Source organism: Punica granatum, chromosome 7 (genome assembly GCF_007655135.1).
Source record: "Punica granatum isolate Tunisia-2019 chromosome 7, ASM765513v2, whole genome shotgun sequence".
In the NCBI taxonomy this organism is placed as follows: Eukaryota; Viridiplantae; Streptophyta; class Magnoliopsida; order Myrtales; family Lythraceae; genus Punica; species Punica granatum.
Genome location: NC_045133.1, coordinates 2,628,091 through 2,646,001, shown reverse-complemented (window position 1 = coordinate 2,646,001; position 17,911 = coordinate 2,628,091). Strand labels below are relative to the sequence as shown.

Sequence of the window (17,911 nt, the reverse complement as noted above, 5' to 3'; positions counted from 1 at the left end):
CTATCAGCTATCATCTAGCTAGGAGCTATTAAATCAGCTTAAATGATGGATCAACTGACATCAATCTATAATCATGAGAAGAGAATATACATACAAATGAACCATTTGGGACTCGCTAGGGCTCAAATTTATTTTTTTTCTGAGTGAAATACGGGGACCAAGCCCACAAGCGAAATTGAAAAAAGAACCAAAAAAAAAAAAGACAATGCGCATAAGCGAGGCAGAGGAAGCAAACGCCCTCTTCATCTTCGAAGAGCAAAAGATTGAGAGTATGGAGGCTTTTTTTTTTTAATCATATGGTTTTCAAAAGTTCGGTGATCCCGACAGGTTCGAGCCATATCAACCATCGAAGATAAACTATTCCAATCGTGAATTTTATTTATTTATAAAGTTTGAATCCAAAATTTTATTTAAGAAAAACATATCCAAATCGTATGAACCAACACGCGTGGATTATTAGGGACACATTATGTGATCCACTAAATATCCTCTATCCCCACCATTAAATTTATTACCAAAAAGGAAGATTTTTCATTACCAAAAAGAGAAATGAAAAAAGTTAATTATGGCAGGAAAATGAATTAGGAGTCAACCGTCAACCCGGGGCAACACCGTTTATCACCGGTCACCTAAATTCGCTCTTCCCCCACATTTATATATTCGCTCCGCTCATGATTCCCTCTCGCCCGCCACAAAATCTTCTCTACTTTCACACAACGCCACCATCACCTCTATCACAGCCCATACCATGGTCCACGCGCTGCCTTCTCCTCCGGAGGATGGCCCGGCCTCACCGAGGCGGTCGGTGCCGGCCATCCTGCTCTCGGTCTCAGCCCTCCTGGCCATCCTCACCAAGAAGGCCACCCAAGTCTCGAAAAAACTCAGGCCCCACCTCAACCACAAGAACAGCAAGCATCGGTTTTACTACTATGATGCGTCGCAGGTAGTCGAGCCTGTCAAGTCGCCTGCCACCCCGAGATCACCCTTCACGCGCCGCCCGAAGGAGCTGTTCACGAACATGAGCAACAAGGCGATCAAATTCGTCCATGGCCGGAAGAAGGGTGCCGGAGCCAAGGAGGACGAGGACGAGGACGAGGATTTCGGGGATGGTGGGGTGTGGCAGAGAGCGATACTGATGGGGGACAAGTGCCAGCCGTTGGATTTCTCCGGTGTGATCTACTATGACGAGAACGGGAGGAAGCTCAATGAGCTCCCCATCCGCTCGCCTCGCGCCAGCCCGATGCCGGGATATCTCGCCCGCCGGAATTGCTAGGTAGTGACTTCAGTAGAAGGTTTAAATATTCTGTCGATTCTGTCAATGGCGATAGTTATGCAGGCAGAAATCCGTTCCTATTAATACTATTCAGTGTCACTTGACTGTTCATGTTGTGATATTGATCAATGTTACATAGGATGGACGGACGGACGCAGTCATGCGGTCAAACCCAAAAACTGACGGAAATTTTGTGTGTTTTCGGATGTTGTAATCAGACGAGATATGTGCAAGTTTAGGTCGTTGGAAATTGGGGAATTCGTGATCATAACGTCTTCTTTTCTTTTCAGTGTCAACTCTAGTATTCGAAAGTCTAATTAGACTTCAATTAATTCAGTCGAGCAGAATCGAATTATTAAGGTTAAAGATATCACAGCATGAATTTTCTTCATTTACTAAGATTCGAACCCAAAATCTTATTTAAACAGATTAAGCGTTGAATCGCTTAAACCAAGATGCATGGTTAGTTCATAAGTTCCTCTTTTTGTACAAAAGGTCTCAGATAGGAAACAGAGTCCCCGAGGATAAGTTTTGCATAGATAGATTATATGTTGGACTCGGAATTATATTTTTCCGTTTCGTATTAGTATAATCCAAATTTCTGTTTTTTTTTTTCGTCTTTTTTATGCTCTCTCTTTGAAATTTGTTCTTACTGGTATCTATGATCGGTCACGGTGAGCGTTTCCCGTGCCTATATAAGCCCACCGCGTCAAATTGATATCTGATCTAATTACCGAAAACATCGCGATTTGATCTCTCTTTCTTATTCTTTTACTAAGCCGATGAATCATTCTTGTAATTGGAATAAAATTTAAGAACCAACACCGCAAATTGTTATATCGACACTCCTAAATTTTAGACGGGCATTCACATTAATTCCTTACTGAATTAGTTTCATTGCAAATTTAATTACAGAAATAACTATTCAACCAAAAATATAAGGAGTCATAATTCGGAGTTTGTCCACCTAGCAAGGTAAAAGCTTTTCAGTGACGACATGAGGTGCTTCTGTCACAAATGAACCATACAGGAGTCATAATTCTGTCTACAAGTGAGTTTCAACGCTATACAAGAAGTACAATCCACTCACAAGACTCGATTTGATTAATCGGGACCTATTGAGTTTTCAAATATCATAATACAAATTGAAAAAAAAAATCACTCATTGACAGCTCAATTTGCTAACCGTGTTACCCCTTTTGATTATTAGTTTGATTAATTTCCATCCAAGTTTCTACCTTAAATTCGTTTGAGGTAAAATTCGTTCATAGACAGTAAGTTTGCCACCTATATATATATATATATATATATATATGTTGCACCTCGTGGTTAGTTTGAGAGGAAATATCAACAAACAAGATAAGTAAAAATAATATTGCACTAATTAGTGGAAGCCACAATAAAAAAGGGGTATAACGCAGTGACGTACGTCCTCGCCGTTGGACCTAACGGTAGAGGTCGCGGGTTTGATACTTAGTGAAACCATCCGTGCTCATTTAGTAATCGTGCTCCTTTATTAGTTATTTAGAATTTCTCTTTCATCGTACTAAGCTGTAGGCCTCCTTCGTAAACGAAAAATTTGAAACTGCCTAAAGAAAAGGAAATTAATAGTGTTTGTTTTTTAAAAAAATTTCAACTCAACTCAACTCAACTCCACTTATTTTCAATTCAACATAACAATCATTATTTTTTTTATATTTTAAATTTTTTTAACCATTCAATTCAATTTTTAATATTAAATTCTCTCAATTATTCACTACTTTTTTACAATTCAACAACACAATCATTACCTAATCATTACTTTCTCTCAATTATTTATTACTTTTTTACATTTTTTCTCATAATTCAACAATATAATCATTACAAACCAATTAAAACCAAAACTCAACTCAACTCAACTCTGAATCCAAACGCACCCTAAATAAACCACCACAAGTTTCCTTTTTCTTTTTCAGGAAGCAACTCTTAGCAGTCTTTGCAAAATCTTAGTGGTTAGTATTGCAAAAATTTAAAATAAATATTGTGATCAGACTACATAACATCGTGATGTTGTATTATTAAACTCCACCCCATCAGTTAAAAATGATTATAGGTGCCTAAATCGAGGTTGATCCGACGAAGCTCGACTTAAGATAAATGAAATATCAAAGACATAATTGCTAAAGTTGGAAGGAGTTTCGCCAGTAGCTTTATCTTGTATCAATTATATATTATTAAAGATTTGCCATAATACGGAAGGACCGGTTCTCACATGGTTGTGCTATATATATATATAGCACATATATATACATATACACACAACTGTTATTTGAAACTTCTTTATTTAATGAAAATAAAAGAAGATTAATAATTAAAAGAAGTATCAACTACTGTAAAGTAAGATTTTGACTTGGTCTGGGAAATTAAAAGGATAAGTGGATTCTGTTCCAGAGCGAAAATATGTGGAAGAAAATTTATTTTATAGATTTATATATATACATATATAAACGCAAGTTGAATCCTCCACAAGTGAAGCATACCAAATAAGTGATATATTAATTTGTCCTTTTAGGTCATGAAAATGACACCTAAAATAAGTTTATCTTCAAATCGCATTAAATCTCTATACTTTTTTTTCTTTGATATAAGTTATTAAGTCTATAGTTATCGCTCCGTCTCACGTCCTCAAAAGAGCACATGCATGTAAGATTCATGCCGTTTAATTCATGCCCTTTTCTTGTTCGGTGATCAACTTATATATGCATGCTTTTCTATAGTCATGCTTGCTATCATTTGCATCTTGTCTGCCTCATCCTTCGAATATAAGCATTAATCACGGGTCTCGATCAATGTAGTGTAAATGTACATAAAATAGATATATATTGACATGTATGTGCACATGTATTATCTCGTATATATGTCTATATATATATATAATGCCACGTGCTTTTTGGATTTCTTCCAATTAGTTACATATATGATATGATATGATATGATATGACGCCTCCTCATTATAGATGAATAACCATAATATATATGCACGCATATATACCATCAATTTATAATATGTGTGTGTCGATCCTTCAGCAAACCCTGTTAATTACCTCGCAATTGCTTAGGGAAGAGAAGTTAGGAATAAGATCCATGATTAATGTTTGTCTATATTCTCAATGATTTGTTGAACCACTCTCAATTATAAATTTTATTACTGTCTATAGATATGAGGATGTTCATATGACCACCCTATTATTATAGACAGTATATATATTTGCATATAATTAATAATCGATTACTTGTTAATTAGGTTTCCTCCTTTGAACGTTTCAAAATTCTCCAGAAATTATATACATATATACATTTCCCCACCCAAATAAATAAGTGCATAAAATAATGAGAAATATGGTGTAGATGGCATGCAATATTATCTCATCTCTTACCAAGAAGTCCAGCGTTTGATTCTAAATAATATTTAGACTTCCTCTGTCGATTTATTTCCATCCTCTATTCCTTGAAGATCCCCTAACCATCCCCTTTAATCCAAAATAATAATAATAATAAAAGACAGACCAATGGAGTAATTAGATAGATCGGGCTTCTTCTTCTTCTTTCTTTTTTTTTTTGTTTTTTTTTGTTTTATGAAGAGGCCAAAAGTCTAAATAAAGATTACATGTACAATAACGGGAGTGAAAACCCAACAAGATCATCAGAAAGAAGAGTATCAGCACGTTGCGGCGATAAATGGAAGATGTGAAAGCCCCGGGAAAGAAAAAGTTGAAGTCCTACGTCAAGACAAGACCGAAGTTTCCTATTAGGTGTCTTCTTTCTTCGAGAGAAATATTTATATGAGTTTCACATAGATTTCAAATTTATAAATGTAACACATCCAAAAATAATAAAAGATTAAAATTTATTTCTGATCTGAAAATTATTTTTTTTTTTCATGTTTCTTTTTCGAAAAGAATAGTTACATAGATTTAAAATTTATGCGGCACTCATATAAATGTTTTTCCTTTCTTTGGCACCCCACATGAAGGTTTTTATGGAAGCTGAAACTTCTCTTAATTGGTCTTGCCTTTCCTCGTGAGTTATAAGCCACTGCCTAACGGTTGACTCGTACTTGCATTTTTCAGTTGACAGGACAAAACATATTATATAAAAAAATTAGAGTAGATTATTACTGTCGCCATCTATTTATTCATTAATCACCGTTTTTATTCTTAACATATTTTTGTCATCAATTAACTCCAAACGTTGGCATTCCGTCTACCATTTATACCATTCCGTTACGGAACAGTGACTGAAAATGTAACGCCGTTCATGAATTTTCCGTCACCGAAATTAACGAAAGGGTATAAATGATAGACGAAATGCCAACGTTTGAAATTAATTGGTGACAAAAATATATCAGCGGCAAAAACGATGACTCAAAAAATTAGAAAACGACCAGGTCAAAGGCCAAATTCAAAGGGTTTGGAGGGTTTGGAGAGGACAGAGTCAGACATGGTCGCTGTCGTTGACTTGCTATAACTCACCGCTGTTAACGGGGCTCTGTCTTTAGCAAGCATCTCTGCTTACGCTACTATCAACAAATAATAAAGATTATTATTTGGGTGCAATATCTGCAGTTAATTAAGAATCTGTGTTTGGTGCTCTATAGAAATATTGCCATTTTCTCATTTAGAACATCAATTGTTGTCTTATAATTGTACGTTCAACAGTTTAGAAATTAAAGATTTAAGAGATCTCATGAAATTGTTTCGAGGAAAACTATCCGAATCATCCCAGGCAGAAGGCGGCCAGACATCGCTATACTTTGGGATTACCGTCCCTCGGTGCACCGGTAGGGTTGCCTATCCGATAGCTTATTGTTGTTTCCATTGGAAGATCGGACGGCCTCCGAGACAAAGTCTAATGTATAATGAGTACACCACGTGGATAAAGATTCATCTTAATTTTTAAAACTATCACAAAAAGAATTACTATTCACAAAGATAGCTTTTTATGTATCTGTAACATAATATTACGTGATATACTCGTACGCGCCCCAAAGGTTACATATAATTTTCACTTTAGTGAATTTCCAAATGAGATAATACTTCTTAGGACCATCTACCATGCGCTTAACAGACCATGCTTCATTTACACAAATCTTATGGCTACAGGATGAAATACGATCCTAAAATAGGATCGCCTAAAAGTTAATCTTGAACGAGAAAACTTAAATAAATCCACCGAGTGAGATAATTATTAATACATCCGTTAACATACCATGTTCATATTTTCACATTATATTAATATGATTTCTCATGTCACATAATGATTTTATTAATAAAATCATTGAAAAACTTCGTGTACGGCCTTGTAGGCGTTGATCGATTCAGACCAGATTATGTTCATATTTTCACATCATATTAATATGATTTCTCACGTCACATAATGAAATAAAATCATTGAAAAACTTCGTGTACGGCATCGTAGGCGTTGATCGATTCAGACCAGGTGCACGGACTTTTAAGCATATTGATCGATTCAGACCATATATGCCCACTGGTCCGGCCCGGAACTGATTCCAGGCCCAAGTTTGGCATAGTAATTTTTTTAAACAACGGTTTCCTTGTCTTATCCATCTACTTCGATTCAGCTTTGTATTTAGCTTCCTAATTAACTTCAGATACATCGGATCTCATCCCTACATTCGAGGGAGCCTCAATTTAAAACTTTGACATCCAACCATGTGAGTTCATGGATTCATTCGAGCGATTCGGCGCTCTTTTTCCTTTAATAAGATCTCAAGTTCTAATTTTGTGTCAAATAAAGAAAATTCATGCTGAGAGAGAGCTTTCCATTAAATGAATTGATCTAGAACTGAATTAATCGGAATTAATTGAGCTTTCCCGTATCATAGAGCGTACCCAATAAAAAAAAAAAAAAACACTCCGCATCCAACTCATTAGAAAATGCAGTAAACACAGAATTACTGGATGGAAAAAGACGTCATTCGATCTTTTTATCGCATTTCTCTGATTATTGTCTTTATGACACGATGTTCAGTAGTGCTTCTTCAGTGTGCATGAACTCGTAAGTTCAGCACGTGGATTTTCCATATAATGAGTAATAAAAGGGCTAATTAAATCTCGAAAACCTGGAAACTTTTGAGGCAAGATAACAGCAACAAGTGAGGGAAAGAAAATTTATAGCTCTAGAGAGAGGAAAGTAACCCGAAATGCCTTTGGCTCAGTTCGATACAAACCAGCCAGACTCGGAAGAAACCGTCCCAGCGTCGAACCTCATCATGCGCCAGGAGCGGCGTCCTTTGCCTTACTTTGCAAGTATCCACCATACTCTCTAGCATAGTCCTTCATGTGGCTCGCGGTGTCGTAGATCCGGTTCCTCGCATAGTCAACCTGGCCCGAGCCCGGCGGGTTGAAACCCTTGAAGTACCTACATTAATAGTCATAACAATGGCATATGTTGGTTTCTTCGGAGACGATACTGTAATAGGATTTGGATCAATCTAGCTGAAAGTGTAGTCCAGACTAAATCTATGCCGGTCGGCCCGGATTATTTGCATGTCATGGCCAATTGCAAAGGATCCAAAAATGCTAGTAATGGTGTAGTCAAATTAACACTAACACATACGATTTGAGTAAAGCCTAACATGAACATATTGATTTGTACAATTAAAGGAAGCCCACGGCGTAATCTTGCAATACCTATAGAGCCACGACACGCCAGCTAAGACTGCAACCCCGAAGCCGCACATGGACAACGTCCAGGTGATTCCTATGAAGATGACAGTGCAAACTGGGAACCAGATCGGGCTCGAGATGATGAGCAGCGGGGTGAAGAAGATGAGGCTCATCACGAGCCCCGTAGCAGTGAGACCAGTGAGGAGGAGGAGGATGCCCCCGGAGACGATGAGGGCGAGAAAGCCGATGAGCTGCGTGGGGCTTGAGGCGTGCTCGTGGAACTTGCGCAGGACGGGACCGCCGCCCTGGGCAGGTCGAGACTGCGGTGCTTTCTGGCCAACTCCTGGCTGCTGGCCAGGGCTGGAGTGGCGTTCGGCCATTGGAAACTTGAAGCAATATTGGACTGAGCTGCCTAGCTGCTGAACGAAGAGGAGTATACGGACAAAGGATCGACCTAAGCAATGATGTTTTAAAGACAAATAGAGTGAAAATGAAGCAATGAGCAAAAGATTACATGAGACGTTTCTAGGGACAGACGTGTCGAAGATACCGAATCAGGCGACATGCATATCAACGCGTGGGAACAATGTAAGCAACTTAACAAAATTTAGCGATTCCCAAGAAAAATAATTAATTTGGATCTGTAAGATTAATTAAACTGTTAAAAGGGTTTTCTTTTTGGTTAATTAGCTCGGGCATAACAACAATGTGGGTTAATCCAAATTGAGTTCTCAATCGATGAATTTTAGGTTGGATCAGGCTGACGATGTTTGGAAAAGAGAATTAATCTCATTTTATCGGTAGAAGGTAGTTCGTAATTTCATGAAAAAAGAAAAAACTATGCGATCTTTGAAGGTATAAGAATATAAAGATTAAATGATGATCAATCGAACAATTGATTCGTGTTAGTATGAGCTCAGCTTGTTGGCTGATAGTAATCCCAGCTTGTCATCGACTCGAACATTCTATTCTTAAATATCAAAATGTGCCTACTAAAAAAGTAGATTTTTTTTTTTTGGAAGGGAGATTCATGAACTTACTACAATGAAATTTTTTTATTATAACTCCAGGATTTTGTCTCCCAGGTTCAATTGTAATAGACATTAGGCAGATGATTCCAAACTCAGGAAAAATCTCAAAAAAAAAAAAACTTAAATGGACTAATAATAAAAAAGAAAAGAAAAATAGCATAAGAGATTGCATCTGAGGATCTTACAGGAGGGAGGCGGGGGATCAATGTCAATGATTGTAGCAGAACAGAAGAAGTTTGTGTCCTCAGACAAGAACAGAGGATTCTGCTCAGTGGGCAGTGGCGACAGTAACCTTTTTCGATGGTGAAACTCTCAGTATTTCTTCATTTGTAGGCTTTCTTTTTTCTTTTTCTTTTTCTTTTTTTAACGTTTTTATGGGCTAAATATATATTTTCAGTGATTGAATTTTGACAAATTAGATCGGATCTTTGTCCGAATTCCCCTCCCAATCAAATAGGCTAATGATCAGTCAGTTATTCAGCGAACACCAGCAATTGAATGGACATTCTGAGGCCCCGAGGATCGGATCGGTCTCGAATTAGAATAAATGGCTTGAGTCCGAAATCAAACACTTGGAATGGTGAGAAATCGAGGCGGGGCCTAGATTCTTGCACAGAGGTTATTACATGTTTTTACTAAATAAGGTAGACGAAATGTCCGAACCAGACATGACATTGTAATGATACTTGGTCAGTACTTAAACCATTCTTCACGAGAAATTTGTTTTCGAGGGAACATAAGCTAAGCTCTCGAACCCCGAAAATCGACGAGTCGAAGACAGAGTAGTAGTAATACGAAGACGAGAGCAGAGAAGGCTGCTATCAACTTGACAATGTGGACTTCGGATCTCCTCTGGCTCTGATCAGAGAAGCCATTGGAAGTTCTTGCATCCAGGTCCTCGGCTTCACTGCTAGTTTCGGCCTCTTTCTCGGTGATCACACTCTCGGTCAGATAACTCGGGATGGCAGGGTGTACTACTACATCCCGTTTTCCGTTAATTAAAACGCTTGAGAAGATTTCAGTAGGGTATGTTAGTGAAGCTTGCTCGGTCTGATCCAAATCCGGTTCCTCGTATTCCATTTCTTCTTCGCTCACTGTTTCTTGAAATTCCGGTTCGAGTTTCCTGACAATGGCATTGAATGAAACTCTCCTCGGGCGCGGGAACCTCGGCTTCTCTGGAGAATCAGTAAAAACTGAACCAACCTTTTTTGCATTCACAGCGTCTCCTCCCTTCTTCGGCGTGATTATCTTCGATGGCAATTTCGAGGTGGAAAACCTCCGAATGAGTCTACTGCTCTTGTTTGAATCGATCTTGCTTCTACCCCATTTCTTTGCTTTGTGAGCCAGACTAGCCCTCTCAGAAATGCTGCTCTGGCTGCCCCGAAGAATTCGGAATGAAAGTATTATCCGAGCCTGACGTCTGAGAAGAAGTAGAGCCGTCTCCCAATTGCAGGCTTGAGTTGTTCTCGCCAAGGCAGTACATCTTGAAGTCTCTTTTCAGGTTTTTTTGGTGAACCTCAAACCTCAGGCAACAGTTGAGCCACCGCTGGTAAACGAGCTCTTCCACCATCCCGAACCTTTGCTTCTGCAACCTCTCAACCTGTTTCAATAATTCTTTGTTCGAGTTTCTTAAGGCGCTCGCCTCTGCTGCGACCCTGCTCATAACTTCACTCTGCAGCAACACGAGGAACGGCATTTTATTTTATGCCCGAAATAAAAAAAATGTACTTAGTTTCAAAAGATGCTAAAGTTTTAACTACCTCAGCAGTTTTTGAAAGATTCGAAGTTCGGGAGTGAGTAGCGTTTAACATTATCATAAGCTCCCGCTTTTCGAGTTCTAATTCCTTGTTCTTCCTTCTCATCTCCAAGACCTCTAGCTCCAACCGACTAAAATTGCTGAGCTTCTTCTCAATTGCAGGATCATCAGCACATCTCTTCGAACTCTTCTGGAAACGAGAGACTTGCCCTTCAAGCTTCTCCAATTGACCTTTCAATCGATTCGCATTGAAAACCAACTTTTCTTCCAATTCATTGGCTCTCTTCTGCGCAGCCTCGAGTTGCTTCTCCGCCAAGAAAACCTCTCTGATGTCGTCCTTGAGTCTCTCGTTTTCGGCCTGAATGGAATCAATGGCGAGATTAAGCCCATCGGTCTCAGCTGTTTTGACTGTCAGCTCTTTCCTCAGGTGGGCAATGTAGGAATACTCTTCTTTCAGGCCATACAGCTCAAACAATCTGCACTCAAGTTCTATCTTCCTCCGCTTCAGTTCCTTAGTTAAACTCAGGATCTTGACTTGTTTCTCTTCTTGGATTTCTTCATCCTACAGATGTTCATCACATTAAAAGAAAAAAGAAAAAGATTTTCGATCAAACATCTTTTTGACGAAATAAATTGACTTTTTCATGCGTTAAAAGATCGGTGTACCAGAGGTTTACGATTCTCTGCCTTCTGTTTCTCCTTCTCTTCGCTTCCTTCCTCACAATGGCTCGAACTTCCATTGCCTGAGATTATTAAGGTACCACCGGTCAGCTCAGGAACAAACCCGACAAAAACGTCAGACAGAATGTACTCTATTTCACCTCCATCGACCATTGATTTTGGTCTTCTTGGAGATCGAATGCTTATGCTCGAGAGTGCAAGAGCTGCGACGGAAGCAACAACAAAGAAGCTAGCCCGGATGATCATGAAACACTACACTTCATGAAGTGCTGTTGTATACATTGTATAGCCATTGGAGAGCTGCCGTTTCCTTTCCTTCTTCTGATGTTTCAGTTCACAATGTTCACTCACAATCATCTTATCAAGCCATCATGAATCTCATCACCAATCAATGGTTGGAATGTGTTTTTTTTTTTTTTTTGGTAGTTTCTGTGTACTGAGGACTGGTGCAGTATTTAATGCTGCCTTTGGAAGAATTTGGTTGAAGCACAATATAAAGACATGACAGAAACAAATATAGATACTGTTCAAACACATATACACGTGTATATATATATATATATATATATATGAAATTTTTTACCGTCTCTTTTCCAAATGATGTCTAAGATAATGTTTGGTAAGCCGAAATGGAACGGAAAGTAATAAAATAGGTTATATAATATGAAATATGATTTTTTTATTGATAGAAAAATTGATCTCTTTCTAATTGAGCCCGAAGATTGTAATTATAAATGATAAAATTATTTATCAAGATGTCGATTCATACATATATCTAGCTATATAAATATCAAAGAAAATATATCATATTTAAATAGAGCTAGTTAAAATGATGGAATGAGCACTACTTAATTTTTTTTTGAAGGAAACATCATTCCATCAAGTTAGAGAAAAAATATCATTCTAATAGAATACTCTTTTCAATTCATAAAAGAGACACTACTAAAAGAAATGAATGAAATAATAAAATATTCATTCCATTTCATTCATTTTGACTCTGGTGTACCAAACGTAATGTAAAGGAAAAAAAGACAAAGAGAAGTTTGCGTATTACTGAAACTAACTAATATCTTATTCCGATATTGGTTTAGCCATAACCACAAAGTGCTTCTATTGAAATTTTAGTCTTATATAAAGTGCACTCACTGGAAATTCAGTTTGATGTCAAACTCATTATTGTCTTTTCCTTTTTTTTCTTTTTTTGGTTACTCTATTAAGTTTTTTTATGGCAGTTGTAAGTGGTCCTTGATTTGTTTGCATGAGTGGTCCTAATCATTAAATCGGAATTTCCAGATATTTTGGCACATATACTAACTAGCCATATGCTTGATGCTCCTCCCATTGAATGGGGAGATTTTTTTTTTCTCTCTTATGTAATTCTTTCTAATAGCAGAAGAAGGGAAGAATCTAGATTCAGGAGATTTTCATGGAGGAAAGTATCCTTGAGCCATGTTCCACTCACTAGATATTGGCTTCTCCGAGTTCGGGGACAGTTATCTCGTGTATTAATAAACCTATGAAACTTCAACGAACAGTACACTCCTCTTCATGACGAAATGCGTCTTGCAGATTGGTGACATGACAATAGATCGGGATCGCCTATCGGCATTGTACGACGGATCAATTGAAGGTTACAGGATAACGCTGATGGTGAGTAGCCAGTTATCTAGAGAAGTGTGGTTTATTAGATCGGTGATGGCTTCGGTTATGGGCATTATCATTTGGACCTTGAGCATGTTATCTGCAAAAGCCCATGGGTTATACTGAGAAATGGGCCCGATGATGGGCTGGGCTTCTCATATTTTAACTTTGCACTTTGTACTTTAGAGCCTAGCCGCGCCGCAGCACAACCCCCACGTTGGACAAAAACAAAATACACATATATTCAGACCAAAAGAAAAAAAAAACATATATATTTATCAAGAAATAAATAATTAAAAAATAAAGAGTAAAACCAAGGGGGAAAAATAATTATACAGTTAATCTATTTATTACTATTATGTAATTTATAACTCATGCAGATTTCCATTCAATGCATCCCTATTTTTACAAAGGAATTATTGACATTGAGTTTGCTTTTTAAATTTGTAATTGTTACGCTTGAAATATAATTTTAAATAAGAATTCGATTATTGAAATGGATTTTCATACGTAAATTGTATGTGATAGAGAATTGTTATTCACAACATAAATACGTTAGTCATATTATCGGATCATATTCACCATCGTGAACCATGGCAAGATAACGGGGGACAAAGGAACGATCAACTTTTATTTTTGTTCTTTGACTACACAAATTCACCTTTGAGACCGAATCGAATCAAATGAATTATTTTATGGTGCAGAAAAAAAATTAGAGACCAAAAAAACATAATATATATATATATATATAGAACTTTATTTTTTATTTCAGTTTATTTCTATTTTTATGGAAATAAATATAATCGTATTATTATTGCAGCAGTTAACAAAATCCGACCGTCATTTTGATTAATTCTGCTCCGTCGTCGGCTTCTTCCTCGGTTATCTGTGCTGCTGCTGCTCTTTGCGAAACCTCGAGCCCCTTCGATCCATTTCCCGGCATGCTACCCTAACCTGGATCCCCCATAGCTGCCCCATGGAGCCTCGTCGACCCTCACGCGCCGTCATCGACCCTAAGGTCCGACAGGTCGGTTTCATCACCCCCAACGCGCCGCCGCAGCAGCCGGTGCGGACTCAGTCCTACCCGCCCGAGTCGAACTCCCCTCCGCTCTCCGAATCCCCTGCCAGCAACTCCCTCTCCCCCGTCATGATCCCCCCGCCGCGCCACCTCTCCGACAACCTCACCGCCTATCGGACCCCCGCCGTCCCGGTACCCGAGTCTTCTCGCAGGCGCGCGGAGCCTGCGGCGGTGGCGTGCAGCTACGACCCTTCCGAGTCGCTCTTCGGCACGTCGTCCCCTGCGCCGTCCCCACTGGCGAGCAGTCGCTTGGTCGTTGATGGAGAGTTCTCGGAGGAGTCGTGGTTCAAGAAGAGCGACTCAGCCAAATTTGCCTCGAGCTTTCCTGGCGGCGGGTTCGATCTGACAACCGTGAAGAACGTCGGTGTTGCAGCTGCTGTGGCGGCCAAGAAGCCTGCAGCAGTTTCAGGGAATGGTAAGCATTGCCGTTCGACTGCGGAATCACTTAAATCTCATTATCTGCATTGAGTATATTTAGTGGGATTTCTGTGACGATCAAAGGATGGTTTCTGCAGAGAAGAGCAAAGCCAGCGGTGCAGAATCGAAGAATGAACTGCCCTCGGGATCAGGTTCGAAGACATCGAAGGTGAAAATGACGAAATCTGAAAGACGATCTCTGCAGGAGTCCCAACGAGCTGCAAAAGGTTACATTATAGGCTATATTTTGAAGATTACAGGAACATGCTGCCCGTATGATTCTGTTCTATTTGAAGTAATTGGACCCGATTTTCACGTACCCTTTTTCGGGCAATCATTCATCTGCGACGAACTTAATCTGCAATTCATCTGCAATCATTCAGATGAAAGCACTTCATAGTTTAACCATAATTGCTGGCGTGGAGCAAATGTCTATCATAAGGAGCTGCCACTCCTTTTGCTCGATGGTATTATTATCTTAGTTACTGGATAATAGAGTTTGATTCAATTAGCTATTGTTTTCTTAATTTTCCTTTTAAGCTAAGATGGAAAATTAGCAAAAACAATGGAAACGAGCCATGCCTAAATTTTAATTTTTTCTGGAAACTCATAATATTGCTTTTTTGGCGAGATTGAAATAGGAGAACATAATACTTACATATTCCTATAAATCTTTTACAGCAGGGGGCAATAAATCTGCTGGTGCTTCTTCAAGTAGAGCTGCAAAGCAACCTCAACAGAAGAAAGATGCTGCACCAGCACCACCTTCTGTGGCTGCTTCTGAGAAGAAAGGAACTGATCGTCCACCGGAAAAAGAGAGGAAAAAGGATGTCCCTGCTCCAAGGATGCAGTTTGACGATAAGAGTAGAGTGGAAAAGGCTAAAAAGCGAGCGGTGGTCAATCAGACAGAAGTGAGAAACAGAGTCGAATTGTTTAGGCATTTGCCTCAATATGAACATGGCACGCAGCTTCCTGACCTCGAGTCGAAGTTCTTTCGAAATGATCCCATGCATCGGGCTGTTTACAAGGTACTTGGGGAGTAATATTTTCTCCCTTCTTTTCTGAACTTCTTGTCTTAGTGAACCTTTGACTAATGCATAAGTCGCAGTTTGTGAAAAAGGGAAAAGGAATTCAATGCAAGTTAGACTTTGCAGAGAGATCGAAGCTACTTGCATTGTTGGGATGCTTGTTTTCCTCTTTACGGTCCAATGACATTGATTTTCTAATCACGTTTCCTGTTAGCTTTGCTGTTTCTCTGCAATATGTATTCCATTTGGTCCATACGCCCTTTTAAATTGCTATCCCCTAGGTTCAGAAGAATCGGGATGTTCTTCTCAAACTCTTGCTCATTTGGGCTTTATGTTCCTGTAGGTGGGATTGCAATATTTGGCCGGAGATATTACTGGGGGCAATGCCCGTTGTATTGCCATGTTACAGGCATTTAGTGAAGCCATCAGAGACTACACCACTCCGGCCGAGAAAACTCTTACCCGAGATTTGACTGCAAAAATAGGCAGCTATGTCTCCTTTTTGATTGAGTGCAGACCTCTTTCCATCAGTATGGGAAATGCAATTAGGTTTCTGAAGAACAGAATCGCAAAGTTGCCTTTGACTCTTTCTGAGTCGGAAGCAAAAACATCGCTCTGTTTAGATATCGACCGCTTTATCAATGAGAAAATAATTCTTGCGGACAGGGTCATTGTTCGTCATGCCTCGACCAAAATTAGAGATGGAGATGTGCTCCTTACATACGGTTCTTCCTGTGTCGTCGAGATGCTCCTCTCACATGCCCTTGAGCTTGGGAAAAAATTCCATGTTGTGATAGTAGATTCACGCCCAAAGCTTGAAGGCCAGTCATTACTAAGAAGGCTGGTAGCTAATGGACTGAACTGTACATATACACATTTGAATGCTGTTTCTTATATAATGCATGAGGTCACACGAGTTTTTCTCGGGGCTTCCTCGATATTGTCAAATGGGACTGTCTACTCAAGAGTTGGGACTGCTGCTGTAGCAATGGTCGCTAATGCCTTCAGTGTCCCAGTCTTAATTTGCTGTGAAGCGTATAAATTCCACGAAAGAGTGCAACTGGACTCCATTTGCTTTAACGAACTAGGTATGGTCATGATATCTTTCCCTTTCTAGCAATAAGTAATTCTTCGTTTTCGTCTGAAGGCACCACTGTAACTGCTTGACACAACATCCAGGTGATCCACAAGCTGTTGCCAAGGTTTCCGGAAGAGGAGATGTAAATTATCTAGGTAGTCTGGGAAATAAGGACAATCTTCAATTGCTGAATTTGATGTAAGTTTTTCTTTAATTTCTAATCCATAAGAGGCTAATTGATGTTGTTCTCTGTTAGCTGACATTATCCTTTGCAAACTGCGCTAGGTACGACGCCACTCCATCGGAATATATCTCTATGATCGTCACTGATTATGGCATGGTAAGTAGTAATGGCTGTTTCACTGTTACCTTTACTCCCCCCCCCCCCCCCCAGCCCGGTGTCAAGGGTATTTATTTGTTATTTTACACAAAACATTAATCGATCAATGTTGGGGTTTGATGGGATCCAGTGAAATGCCATACAAAATGGTCTGGTTTTCTACTACTATTCCATATGTTTCCATTCCTTTCATATTAACATGGCAGAAGCGACTTGACTCGGGTTCTGATATAGCAGAAGTAGAAATATTTGATCGCTACATTTATCTTCGGTTGTGTTCGATGTGCTTGCTATTGCCTTCCTGATCACTATGGTTTTTTCTTGGACACAGATCCCTCCAACAAGTGTGCCTGTAATTGTACGTGAGTATTGCCGGGACCAGTTATGGATATAGAAAGATTTAGATGGTCGATCGTATTCAGTGAACCAGAAACACTTTCAGATGAATAGCTCTTTGTGGATATATACGCATATAGCTGTTGGGATTGATTTTATGCACGAAACAATAAAATTAGGTCTCTGAATTTTAAGCAATTCTTAGTGAAGTTTTGGGACATTATTTTTCCATGTAATATCAAATGATTTATCAATCATCGACTGTGTTGAACATTTGGAAAATATAGTTATCTGGTGACAATTATGAAGTTGCTGTCGTGTCGGGCCTTGCTAATGGGATCAAAAAATCTTTTGGTTTACTAGTGGTTTTGATATCCGTGAGAAGAGTTACGGTCCCGAGGCCGGACCGTTTAGGACGGGAGGCCATGGGAACAGTTGGATAGGAGTTCCCTTGTAGGGGCCGAAGGGGTGTCATCACCCATCTAATGGTATGGGGTCCCTGGACGGTCTAGCCAGTGACTGAAAAATGTTGCGTGATCGATGTTGCGGAATAGATAGTATGTCATTATCGACAAGTCGGCGAT

The 17,911-nt window shown here is 39.2% G+C and overlaps 4 protein-coding genes across 6 annotated transcripts; 2 read left to right on the top strand and 2 right to left on the bottom strand.

Annotated features, from left to right (window-relative positions):
• Window positions 1-662: 662 nt before the first annotated feature.
• LOC116212993 lies at window positions 663-1,664 on the top strand. The gene has a single exon (XM_031547778.1). The coding sequence runs from the start codon at window positions 749-751 to the stop codon at window positions 1,271-1,273; it is 525 nt and encodes a 174-aa protein (XP_031403638.1). The 5' UTR covers window positions 663-748; the 3' UTR covers window positions 1,274-1,664.
• Window positions 1,665-7,230: 5,566 nt separating this feature from the next.
• On the bottom strand, window positions 7,231-9,294 carry LOC116212991 (oleosin 1). Its single transcript, XM_031547777.1, has 3 exons — window positions 9,158-9,294; window positions 7,966-8,395; window positions 7,231-7,693 (listed from the first exon to the last, which is right to left on the bottom strand). The coding sequence occupies exons 2-3, from the start codon at window positions 8,319-8,321 to the stop codon at window positions 7,543-7,545; spliced, it is 507 nt and encodes a 168-aa protein (XP_031403637.1). The 5' UTR covers window positions 8,322-8,395; window positions 9,158-9,294; the 3' UTR covers window positions 7,231-7,542.
• A 132-nt stretch (window positions 9,295-9,426) lies between these two features.
• LOC116212990 (protein CHUP1, chloroplastic-like) lies at window positions 9,427-11,861 on the bottom strand. The gene is made up of 4 exons (XM_031547776.1): window positions 11,550-11,861; window positions 11,395-11,471; window positions 10,733-11,290; window positions 9,427-10,644 (listed from the first exon to the last, which is right to left on the bottom strand). The coding sequence occupies exons 1-4, from the start codon at window positions 11,653-11,655 to the stop codon at window positions 10,330-10,332; spliced, it is 1,056 nt and encodes a 351-aa protein (XP_031403636.1). The 5' UTR covers window positions 11,656-11,861; the 3' UTR covers window positions 9,427-10,329.
• Window positions 11,862-13,870: 2,009 nt separating this feature from the next.
• LOC116213456 (translation initiation factor eIF-2B subunit delta-like) lies at window positions 13,871-17,635 on the top strand. 3 transcript variants are annotated; one of them, XM_031548408.1, is made up of 7 exons: window positions 13,871-14,543; window positions 14,644-14,772; window positions 15,230-15,573; window positions 15,917-16,661; window positions 16,753-16,849; window positions 16,937-16,991; window positions 17,323-17,635. In XM_031548408.1, exons 1-7 carry the CDS (start codon window positions 14,027-14,029, stop codon window positions 17,383-17,385), a joined length of 1,950 nt encoding a protein of 649 aa, XP_031404268.1. In that variant the 5' UTR covers window positions 13,871-14,026; the 3' UTR covers window positions 17,386-17,635. The 3 variants fall into 3 exon arrangements, with proteins under 3 accessions (XP_031404268.1, XP_031404267.1, XP_031404270.1); XM_031548407.1 differs by having other exon boundaries at window positions 13,872-14,543; window positions 15,227-15,573; XM_031548410.1 differs by lacking the exons at window positions 13,871-14,543; window positions 14,644-14,772 and adding an exon at window positions 14,821-15,012 and having other exon boundaries at window positions 15,227-15,573.
• The last annotated feature ends 276 nt before the right edge of the window (window positions 17,636-17,911 follow it).

Coding starts and splice junctions, on each gene's coding strand:
- LOC116212990 (XM_031547776.1), bottom strand. CDS start 11,655: ATGATCATCCGGGCTAGCTTCTTTGTTGTTGCTTCCGTCGCAGCTCTT. Junction 11,472..11,549: donor AAAATCAATGGTCGATGGAG/GTGAAATAGAGT, acceptor TAATAATCTCAG/GCAATGGAAGTTCGAGCCAT. Junction 11,291..11,394: donor CAGAGAATCGTAAACCTCTG/GTACACCGATCT, acceptor GAACATCTGTAG/GATGAAGAAATCCAAGAAGA.
- LOC116213456 (XM_031548407.1), top strand. CDS start 14,027: ATGGAGCCTCGTCGACCCTCACGCGCCGTCATCGACCCTAAGGTCCGA. Junction 14,544..14,643: donor TGCAGCAGTTTCAGGGAATG/GTAAGCATTGCC, acceptor TGGTTTCTGCAG/AGAAGAGCAAAGCCAGCGGT. Junction 16,850..16,936: donor CTTCAATTGCTGAATTTGAT/GTAAGTTTTTCT, acceptor AAACTGCGCTAG/GTACGACGCCACTCCATCGG.
- LOC116212991 (XM_031547777.1), bottom strand. CDS start 8,321: ATGGCCGAACGCCACTCCAGCCCTGGCCAGCAGCCAGGAGTTGGCCAG. Junction 7,694..7,965: donor GGCGTGTCGTGGCTCTATAG/GTATTGCAAGAT, acceptor CTATTAATGTAG/GTACTTCAAGGGTTTCAACC.
- LOC116212993 (XM_031547778.1), top strand. CDS start 749: ATGGTCCACGCGCTGCCTTCTCCTCCGGAGGATGGCCCGGCCTCACCG.